Source organism: Suillus bovinus, assembly GCF_016758785.1.
Source record: "Suillus bovinus strain UH-Sbo-P2 chromosome Unknown EDB93scaffold_436, whole genome shotgun sequence".
Lineage (NCBI taxonomy): Eukaryota > Fungi > Basidiomycota > Agaricomycetes > Boletales > Suillaceae > Suillus > Suillus bovinus.
The window spans coordinates 1-11,052 of record NW_024542492.1 but is presented as its reverse complement, the minus strand read 5'-3'; the positions used below and the strand labels follow the sequence as shown (position 1 = coordinate 11,052).

General features: G+C 46.2%; 4 protein-coding genes across 4 annotated transcripts; 1 reads left to right on the top strand and 3 right to left on the bottom strand.

Moving 5' to 3' along the window:
• Window positions 1–18: 18 nt before the first annotated feature.
• Window positions 19–799, bottom strand: EDB93DRAFT_1070486 (kinase-like domain-containing protein; the record flags this gene model as incomplete). The annotated part of the gene is made up of 4 exons (XM_041444959.1): window positions 19–105; window positions 159–386; window positions 438–542; window positions 632–799. Coding segments are annotated over 4 exons (588 nt in total), but the record flags the coding sequence as incomplete, so codon positions are not given.
• A 765-nt stretch (window positions 800–1,564) lies between these two features.
• EDB93DRAFT_600742 (uncharacterized protein) lies at window positions 1,565–2,027 on the bottom strand (the record flags this gene model as incomplete). Its single annotated transcript, XM_041456825.1, has 2 exons — window positions 1,565–1,722; window positions 1,782–2,027. Coding segments are annotated over 2 exons (399 nt in total), but the record flags the coding sequence as incomplete, so codon positions are not given.
• A 904-nt stretch (window positions 2,028–2,931) lies between these two features.
• On the bottom strand, window positions 2,932–3,081 carry EDB93DRAFT_1047572 (uncharacterized protein; the record flags this gene model as incomplete). The annotated part of the gene is made up of 1 exon (XM_041444642.1): window positions 2,932–3,081. A coding segment is annotated over one exon (150 nt), but the record flags the coding sequence as incomplete, so codon positions are not given.
• A 4,898-nt stretch (window positions 3,082–7,979) lies between these two features.
• Window positions 7,980–10,098, top strand: EDB93DRAFT_1110793 (uncharacterized protein; the record flags this gene model as incomplete). The annotated part of the gene is made up of 11 exons (XM_041448050.1): window positions 7,980–8,129; window positions 8,257–8,349; window positions 8,472–8,491; window positions 8,590–8,684; window positions 8,776–8,931; window positions 8,987–9,251; window positions 9,312–9,667; window positions 9,705–9,747; window positions 9,798–9,878; window positions 9,924–9,939; window positions 9,982–10,098. The coding sequence occupies 11 exons, from the start codon at window positions 7,980–7,982 to the stop codon at window positions 10,096–10,098; spliced, it is 1,392 nt and encodes a 463-aa protein (XP_041300509.1).
• Window positions 10,099–11,052: the final 954 nt, after the last annotated feature.

Sequence of the window (11,052 nt, the reverse complement as noted above, 5' to 3'; positions counted from 1 at the left end):
GAGCTCAGGATAACGAGATCGGAAAGGCTTCTCCGACCTAGCTATGCATAGTACAATGGCAGCATCATTCGCGAGGTAATAATAAGGAATTTTGTTGCTGAGGACCTAAAGGAAAACTTCATGATGCCATCGATAAGTCGAGAGTCCTCCAGACGTACCTGCAACATGATACCGCCGAACGAAAATATGTCGCTCTGCTCGCTCGGACGAGTTGGAGATCCATCTTCCTGCTCTAGTACAAGAAGTTCAGGAGCCATCCATCGCATGTTTCCTTTGAGTGTGGACGTCCAAGAAGCCTGAGAGGCACTTATGACCTCGGAATACATCAAGGAAAGACTGAAGTCAGCAATACATGCAGTGCCGTCACCACGGATGAGCACATTAGGCTGGAGTTCGCATCTCAATTAAATTGTAACTATCGAGAAGATCGAACTCACTCCATTGAAGTCACCGTGGATGACACTGTTAACGTGAACTATGAGGAGTACTTGAAGCTCGGTCCAGCAACAGCAAAGTCTATCACATACGATATTGCAGGCCAGCTATGATATCTCTTAGCTAAATTTTCCATCAGTTTTCTGGTCTACCCAACATACATGAAGAGACGACTTGCCAGTTGAAATCGTCGAACGAGAGTCAGAGCCGCACCCTCACGTTCCAAATAGACTGTCAGATTACCATTCTCCGCCCAAGGAGTGACTATCGCTGGAAATGGGCCAAAGTTATGCGTATAACCATAAACGTGTAGAACATTCGCATGCTTGAGGTTGGCACATATCCTGAGTTCACGCTTGATCCTCTATGAAGCGCGCCCTGTGGTGTAAGTGATAGACTCAGTCCTTCGGTAAGATACTCGCCTCAATCTTTTTCGTCATTCCTGTTCCATGTTGATCGTCTGCATACACCTGCAATGCTTTCACTGCAACCTGCAAAATGATTAATTTTAGACAGATGGACATACAAAAGACGGCAGACGAACTTTGTCGGAGCTATGACCGATGTGAAAAGTGCATTTCCAGATCTCCCCGAACACGCCATGAGTAACAGGATAGTCTCCATCCTTGGTGATATATTTTGAGAGGTCTTGGAGCATTACTTCAGGGGGGAGATTGTGAGACTCATCATCATGAACAGAGATGACTGCATGCATGTGGGAAGAGGAGGGAAGGGGCTCACGAGGGTCTGGGGGTAACTGGGGTAGCTGTGAACCCACTGTAGAAGAAGGTATCTGTGGTAGGTGGGGAGGAACTACGTCAGGCGATAGTATTCTACTTGGGAGATATGCCGCAGATCCTCCGTTGAAATTCGGTGTGCCCTGGTGCAGTGGGTTGAATCCTACTTCATGATGTTGCCCCCACATCTTATTATGTGACGACTGCATGTCGGGAGGCTGTACGTGAGAGGTTTTGATGTGTCTGTCAGTCCAGGGCTCAAACCCTGTGTGATGAGCGAAATCGATAGATGGACTTGACAGAGAGTAGGAAAGGAGGCTCCGTTGCGCATTTGGTGGGGCCTCATTAGTGAATCGACTCGTGGTAAAAGAGGGCGCGCTAGACTGCAAAAATGGGATTAATGGTGTGGTAGAAATAAATAAATGAAAATGAGTACAAAGGCTGCTCCCTTGCTCAATTTGAAAGCAGCGTCATGCAACTGTTGAATGTTGCTCCTGGCGCTGTTGTACGCCTGCTCTGAGGCTGCTATTCTGCCTGACTCATAGTGGATCTATAGGTAAATTGATGAGTCATTAAAGAAGGATATCCTTCCTTATTTCTAGTACGCACATACTCGTTGATAGCCCCTGCCTTCAATGCAGTCACTGCCTTCAATGCAGTCACTGCCTTCAATGCAGTCACTGCCTTCAATGCAGTCACTGCCTTCAATGCAGTCACTGCCTTCAATGCAGTCACTGCCTTCAATGCAGTCACTGCCTTCAATGCAGTCACTGCCTTCAATGCAGTCACTGCCTTCAATGCAGTCACTGCCTTCAATGCAGTCACTGCCTTCACACGAAGTTCCTCAGGCGACTCGTCCAGTCCACTGATAACCACCGGCTCATACTTTGCAGCCCCATAGGATGATATCGGCCATAAAGGCTTATCTTGTAGAGAGGTGATGTCTTTTTCTATGGATTCAATGCTACAAACCATGTGTTAACAGATTGGACTATATGTCGACCTTCTTGCATCATAGATCCTGGACAACTTACGTATATGGAACTGTCATTTCTCTTGAATTATTGTTTGGTCCAACTTGATCTAATCGTTATGTGTGAGAATATGAAAGGAAAGCCCGGGGAAAGTCGAGACGATGTACTAGTACTCCCAAAACCACCTTGTTGTGCTCTATCCGCTGGATGTTCGTTGCGACATCTATCACCGTACTTGCACGCGCCACGTAGATAGTACACGCAGGCTGTCTGACATTGACACCGTTAATGCTGCCTTGAGTTCTCAGACTGGTAGCGTACCATACGCGCGTAGTACATATAGTACGGACTCTTGAACGAAGCAGGGTAATTTCCAACCAAATCATACTTACATATTATGTAATGACCTTAGAATTTATGGAAAGCGGGAGTGATCAGGTCAACGACTAAAGTTGCCGCAGTCCGGTTCAGGTCCGGTTCGAGCAGATTTTGGTCGAACTCGAACTCAAACCAAGTAGCATTGTTTCCTCACCCTCGAACCCGAACCAGGATTATAGGTTCGCCAATGGACTGGTCTGGTATGGTTCTGTTCGAGTTCGAACCGGTTCCAGACCCTTCACTGATACAAAATAGAATTTTTTGTGAAAATTTTACTACTCGAGCTCCCGCAGCGCTGAACGACCATCTTTCTGTTTTTGCACCTCACAAACGGAGTCTTCTGCCCATCGTCTCCTCTCCGCAGCCTCCCTGTCAGCTTTCTCTGTGTCTCTGTGCCTTCGTTCCCGCTTGTATCTGCCTTTCACTGTCTGAATGTCGCCAAAGTTCTCGGGAAGCAATCTTGCACACCGTTTTGTATCTGTAAGTCCTGCGTCCGAAAATGCTCGTTCACATGGTACCGAGGAACCTTGCACAGGTAAATAATCTGTTACGACTTGGATGGTATCTGTTGGTGACGCTCAAACAGAGCTTGTGTCGTCAACGGTCGAGGATGTCCTTGGGCTAGCCCAAGGTTAGGGGTCGTACTTGGCGGGTCTTCGGCAAGTACGATTTGACGCCTATGTCCAAATCGGGTAGCTTATGTCACGCGGGTGTGAGACAATAAGCTATATCGGCCTAGGCTTACGACACCCAAAGGTTAATCGTAAGGATCGTCATTAATTAGAAGGACAGAAGTCCGACTAGTTAACAGGGGCTTTGCTCGTCGACGAAGTCGATGAGTAAAGATCGAGACTATAGGCTTATCCGCAAAGAGCAGATAAGAAGATAGAATATAGACTGCTGGTGAGGCAGAAGGATCACTCTGGTGAGAGTAGGAGGTCAAGAACCAAGTAGATTCAAGTTAGGGAATATAGTACATGGTAGCGAGTTTATATAGAGGACAGGGGACATATTAGTGGGTGATAACTCGTACTACCAGGAGAGGCAATTGGTAAAGGGTATAACCATAACAGGAAAGCACGTTCGGTCGAGCTAGAACGTGCTAGATAAGAAAGTGAGTCAACGATCAGAAATAAGAAGTGAAACGCGCAGGGGCACGATCATGCAGCTGCGGATCTAAGTATAAGTCGCATGTGCGACTGCGCATCGAGTCAGAGATCAAGAAAGGAAACAGGGCAAAGGGGATGCATCGTGCATCGTATCATAGGTTACCGTCCTGACGGTAAGGGTAAGGGGACTGTCCACAGGATCAGTCAGGTGGTGGAACGGAGCATGGGTATGCTTCATCAGCAAAAGGATCCGGCCAGATGTACTGGCTCTGCTGAAGCGACAGGTAGAGAGCGAAGGGGAATGCGAGGATGACGAGGATGACAAGGGTAAGGTCGGGGTAAGGGTATGACGCGAGGGCTGATATGAGGAGGATCAGGAGAAAAATGGTAGGGGCCCAAGCGTCTAGATGTTCTTGTAACATAATCAAGTGCGGTGCGACTCAGGATGGGAAAACAGGGAGCATTAGTCTGGTAATGATGTTGAGTGTAGATAGGTGTTGAAAATGATATAATACGAGAATGTACCTTCCACCATGTAAAAATTGTTGATGCTTGCTGTTCTGGTGAGCTTTTTTGTGTTGGGGAATATTCCCATTCTATGTCGTGGGGGTCTTCATCAGGAAATTCTCACATTACTTTATTTGTCCTTAAACAGACTTAATACACTTAAGTGTCTTGTTGAAAGGTGGATCTACTTGTCCAACATTTCAACTTGAATATATTCAGAAAGGAAATGTTGAGGTATATTGATATATATGTTTTATTATGCTTCACACTAGAGAAATATGAAATATGCCAGGTAATGTTACAAGAACATCTAGACGCTTGGGCCCCTACCATTTTTCTCCTGATCCTCCTCGTATCAGCCCTTGCATCATACCCTTACCCCGACCTTACCCTGGTCATCCTTGTCATTCTTGCATTCCCTTTTGCCCTCTACCTATTGCTTCAGCAGAGCCAGTACATCTGGCCGGATCCTTTTGCTGACGAAGCATACCCATGCTCCGTTCCACCACCTGACTGATCCTGTGGACAGTCCCCTTACCCTTACCGTCAGGACGGTAACCTATGATACGATGCACGACGCATCCCCTTTGCCCTGTTTCCTTTCTTGATCTCTGACTCGATGCGCAGTCGCACATGCGACTTATACTTAGATCCGCAGCTGCACGATCGTGCCCCTGCGCGTTTCACTTCTTATTTCTGATCGTTGACTCACTTTCTTATCTAGCACGTTCTCCATCGACCGAACGTGCCTTCCTTTTATGGTCATACCCTTTACCGATTGCTTCTCTTGGTAGTACAAGTTATCACCCACTAATACATCTCCTATCCTCTATATAAACTCGCTACCATGTAACATATTCCCTAACTTGAATCTACTTGGTTCTTGACCTCCTACTCTCACCAGAGTGATCCTTCTGCCTCGCCAGCAGTCTATATTCTATCTTCTTATCTGCTCTTTGCGGATAAGCCTATAGTCTCGATCTTTACTCATCGACTTCGTCGACGAGCAAAGCCCCTGTTAACTAGTTGGACTTCTGTCCTTCTAATTAATGACGATCCTTACGATTAACCTTTGGGTGTTGTAAGCCTAGGCCGATATAGCTTATTGTCTCACACCCGCGTGACATAAGCTACCCGATTTGGACATAGGCGTCAAATCGTACTTGCCGAAGACCCACCAAGTACGACCCCTAACCTTGGGCTAGCCCAAGGACGTCCTCGACCGTTGACGACACAAGCTCTGTTTGAGCGTCACCAACAGATACCATCCAAGTCGTAACAGGTAAATAATGTGAGAGAGAGCAAACAAGTTTTGAGATAAGTAGGTTAAGCTGATTAAAAAGATTAAGGAATGTGAGAATTTCCTGATGCTTTGAGTGACCCATCCATGTTCACTGCACGCTGACCATCCATGTTACGACTTGGATGGTATCTGTTGGCGATGCTCAAACAGAGCGTGTGTCGTCAACGGTCGAGGACGTCCTTGGGCTAGCCCAAGGTTAGGGGTCTTACTTGGCAAGGCTTTGGCAAGTAAGATTTGACGCCTATGTCCAAATCGGGTAGCTTATGTCAAGCGGGTGCGAGACAATAAGCTATATCGGCCTAGGCTTATGACACCTGAAGGTTAATCATAAGATCGTCGTTAATTAGAAGGACAGAAGTCCAACTAGTTAACAGGGGCTTTGCTCGTCGACGAAGTCGATGAGTAAAGATCGAGACTATAGGCTTATCCGCAAAGAGCAGATAAGAAGATAGAATATAGACTGCTGGCGAGGCAGAAAGGATCACTCTGGTGAGAGTAGGAGGTCAAGAACCAAGTAGATTCAAGTTAGGGAATATGTTATATGGTAGCGAGTTTATATAGAGGATAGGAAGCGTATTAGTGGATGATAACTCGTACTACCAAGAGAAGTAAATGGTAAAGGGTATGACCATAAAAGGAAGGCACGTTCGAGGTGAGACACGGGTGAGTCCTGAACGTGCGGATAAGAAAGTGAGTCAAAGATCAGATAAGAAGTGAAACACGCAGGGGCACGATCGTGCAGCTGCGGAGCTAAGTATAGGTGGCATGTGCGACTGCGCACCGAGTCAGAGATCAAGAAAGGAAACAGGGCAAAGGGGATGCGTCGTGCATCATGTCATAGGTTACCGTCCAGACGGTAAGGGCAAGGGGACTGTCCACAGGATCAGTCAGGTGGTGGAACGGAGCATGGGTATGCTTCGTCAGCAAATGGATCCGGCCAGATGTACTGGCTCTGCTGAAGCGACAGGTAGAGAGCGAAAGGGAATGCGAGGATGACAAGGATGACAAGGGTAAGGTCGGGGTAAGGGTATGATGCGAGGGCTGATACGAGGAGAATGAGGAGAAAAATGGTAGGGGCCCAAGCGTCTGGATGTTCTTGTAACAATCCATACTAGTGTGATTTAACAATGCGTAACACTAGTATTCAGCACTCGGTAGTTACTCAGCCACTGATATATTACAACTGTACAGTTACAGACTAACCTACAGTACTGGTAGACAGACTCTGTTTACCTTTTTTAAAAATATCTATAGTGGTTCGGTCACGTTTCGAACAGGTCCATGTATGGTTCTCAAATTCCACTTATCTCTGAACCATGAACCCAACCACCTCTGGACCTCCCGAACCCTAACCGTTACTGGACCAAACCACGGTCCGGTTCAAGGTTTGGAACCGGTTCTGTGGGTTCAGAACTGGACTGCGGCAACTTTATCAATGACAGTGATCAGCTTGACTAAAACGGCAAGTGTTTGGTCCAGCCACCCAATCACCCTGCTCACCACATTACAGTACATCAAGGTCGCATAGTAGTGACATCACGACATCATAGATATGAATATTGATATATACATTATGAGGTTGAAACATTCTGTAGTAGCAGTAATATTTGAATCTGACGGTTAGAATTTAAACTTGAATCCCCTAAAAAGTACTGTGATCATCATGTATGCTGCAGAGTTCACCACCAATGCCGATCAACACTATTGCAAGTATGCAAACTGCTTTAGTGGTCAGCCTGGCACTATACCTGCTGTCACTTATATTGAGCACAAAGACCCGAGGATAGGGATTAGCATGGGTATATGAAACCCACATGGGTTGTGGGTGTGGGTTTAGTAAGCAGATATATATTTTACCAACTCCAGAGCTCCAAAGACATACAAATAGTATTGCAAACTCTAACTCTAAACTCTAAATCACAAACACATCCTTGTTACAATAACATTTAACCCTATTCATTTTTCTTCTTTTGTAACCATAGCGCCGACTCTAGACTCTTCTAGACTTGGCTATTCCTTTATCAAGCGGGCTGTCCGCACTTCTCTTCTTCTTGATTGTAACATAGATACTATCATGCGCTGCATGGTTGTTTCACCTATCTTTGCTATCATGATAGGTTGTACTATTTTCCTATCTTTGTTACCTTTCTTGACGCAGCTGCGCCACTCCCTTTTACCTATATAAACCCCATGTACCATAGCTGTATTCCTTAACTTGATCTACTGGGTTTTCCCCTTGAATCCTGATCTACAAGGTCTCCACCCTTGTAGCCTGATACCTGATTCTAAGGCAGTCACTCACTGTCCTTAGCCTGAACCCTTGATTGCAGTAGAAGTGCTAAAACCACTCACCGCCTAGGCAGAAGTGCTAAAACCACTCGCCGCCAATCCTAGACAGAGGCCGCCGTGCTCGTCTAGTGTAAACCCTTGAACCAGAACCCTCCTTGTACTAGGAGGCTCGACGAACTGTCAACTTGACTGGTCTATCTTTGACCATTGACAGAAGAACTATCCCAGTCGTAACAATCCTACTGTCATGCAGCCAAACCCCTTTCATTCTGCCGCTAAATGGATTACCAAACTAACTGGGAAAGCCAAGGCTGCACTTGACGAGAAGCTCGAGGCCAAATCAAAAAAGAGAAAGAATGATGACAGTGCCAGTGTGGACAGCACACAGCCAAAGAAGGTAAAAGCAACCTACTTGTTTCGAATGATTTCTAACATTGATTACAGCTACTTTAGTGGATGTTGAACGGCTCTTCAGCCATGGCCACCTCGTCCTGTTGCATGTCCGTTCTCACTTAAATGTGCAGTCCACTCGCGCCCTCTTGTGCTTGAGTTACTGGAGCTGGCTGGGTCTGGTGAAGAACGAAGACATTTTAGCTGTTAGCAACCTCGCGGATGTTGTAGGTGACGAGGAGCTAGAACTTGAGGAAGGATAGGACCAAATACAGTTAGGGTAGCTACAATTGCTGTTTTCGTAGTACTAATTCAATGACACACCCAGGTATACCCTCCATGGGTACAGGTATGGGTGTGGGTATATTGGTGGGTGTGGGTGTGGGTGTCAATGCATGTACCCCAGGGTATACCCATGCTAATCCCTACCCGAGGAAGCTTGACAAATGGCATTGTAAAAAATGCAGCCGATACCAGCACTCCAAGTTCACCACCAAAAAAATAAGTGATGCAGGGGAAAGTGCTATGATTCACAAGCAGACTGCAGAGGCACAGTGTAGAAGTGAGTCATTAGACTTGAGTAGAGTTGCATTGGTATATTGAATACCAACTTTCATTTAATGTGGCAGAATCCCAACTTATGGTTCGTGCAGTGGGACTCCCTGCTCAAACATATGAGATGCCCCCATCAACACCCCCTCAAAAGCTTCGGACTCTGGATGTTGCAGTTGTATCTCCAGACATTATCGCAATTCGTCACGCACTTCAAGCACAAGCTACACCTATATCCCAACCAAACTTAACCTCTTGTGAGCGACATTCGGTTTCATTACATGTAACACTCACCATCGTGCACTACTACAGTCACTCTTCGCACATTCAAGGCACTGCTACGGATTATCCCACCAATATCACTTTCTGCTTTGATTGCTGATCCAAGTGCTTCTGATGTCCCAAATATGACCATCCCTCCAATGCAAGCAACACTTTTTTTCAATCCCCAAAGCAAGCCCAAGTATGGAGCATTCAAAGCAGCACAATTTGGCTTTCTTGAGAAGGCTATCCTTGGACCGTCTGGATCTGACTCAACTTGCATCTGCTTAAAGCAGTGTTACTACCAAACTGACAAGTCCAAGCAGTTTCCTTATCCCAATTCTTGACAACTACACTTACTGCAGCCAGAAATTAGATGCAGCATATGGGCAGGAGCACTTATGGACCAGGTTCAGCAATATGTCGCCACGGAGCTAGTGACTTGTGGCACCCCTCCCTTCAATATTACAAATATCTGCTTCGTACACATTGCTCTTGCCACTATTGAGGACGCTAGTGTTACTCGCACTTATCTGATTGAAGAGTTCATTGATGAGTCTACACATGGGAAATTCACCAAGTACATATCCAATGATTCACCTTCCCCACTGCAACACCTCGATGCTAGATCAAGTGAAATAGCCCAGTACCTGTCATTTGTGCAACACGTCCAATATATCAAGACAAAGAAACTTGCTTATGTCGCCGATTTTCAAGGCTTGTCTTTATTTTGTATATTTGCACCTAGCTGATCATTGTTCCTCGACAGGTGGAAGGAATATTTTGACTGATCCTCAGATTATGACCTCACCGTAAATCTTACCACTAACCTAATTGATGAGAGACTGACAACAATTATCAGTGATCTTTCAGGACACCTGTTTGCGGATGGAAACTTGGCATCTGCATTTGCATCTTTTGCGGAGAAGCACCAGTGCAACATGTACTGCAATTTTTTCCAACTATAATGTGATTTTGGTACCTCTAGTGCAGGCAGTCGAAAGGTGTGGTCTCATGTAATACCCCCTGCTGCTTCACCTCTGCAGGCTGGGTCAGGTTATTGGTTGTTCCAAACAATGTCAGATGAGAGAGAGTCTGGTGGCAAAGTTGATGACTTTGGTGAAAGGAGCATGGTACTAGGGACTCGTGATAACATTTCATGATGGATCTTATGAGGTACAGGACTACATAAAGGCTTTCCGCGTATCAATTCCTATTGACTTTCTCCTTCATGAGGTGTTTGATGTTGTTTGTTGGTACTCTACAAGTCTAAGCTGCATGAGTGCCTTGAGTGAGCAAGGAAGGAGAGTGTTGATTACAGTAGGAAAAAGCACCGATACACAATGGAAGTGCAAGGGCGCCATACTGTTACAAGAACATCTAGACGCTTGGGCCCCTACTATTTTTCTCCTAATCCTCCTCGTATCAGCCCTTGCATCATACCCTTACCCCGACCTTACCCTTGTCATCCTCGTCATCCTCGCATTCCTTTCGCCCTCTACCTGTCGCTTCAGCAAAGCCAGTACATTTGGCCGGATCCTTTCGCTGACGAAGCATACCCATGCTCCGTTTCACCACCTGACTGATCCTGCGGACAGTCCCCTTGCCCTTACCGTCTGGACGGTAACCTATGACATGATGCACGACGCATCCCCTTTGCCCTGTTCCCTTTCTTGATCTCTGACTCGGTGCGCAGTCGCACATGCGACTTATACTTAGATCCGCAGCTGCACGATCGTGCCCCTGCGTGTTTCACTTCTTAGTTCGATCTTTGACTCACTTTCTTATCTAGCACGTTCCACCTAGACCGAACGTGCCTTCCTATTATGGTTTCACCCTTTACCAGTTGCCTCTCCCGGTAGTACGAGTATCATCCACTAATACGTCTCCTGTCCTCTATATAAACTCGCTACCATGTACTATATTCCCTAACTTGAATCTACTTGGTTCTTGACCTCCTACTCTCACCAGAGTGATCCTTCTGCCTCGCCAGCAGTCTATATTCTATCTTCTTATCTGCTCCTCGCGGATAAGCCTATAGTCTCGACCTTTACTCATCGACTTCGTCGACGAGCAAAGCCCCTGTTAAACTAGTCGGACTCCTGTCCTTCTAATTA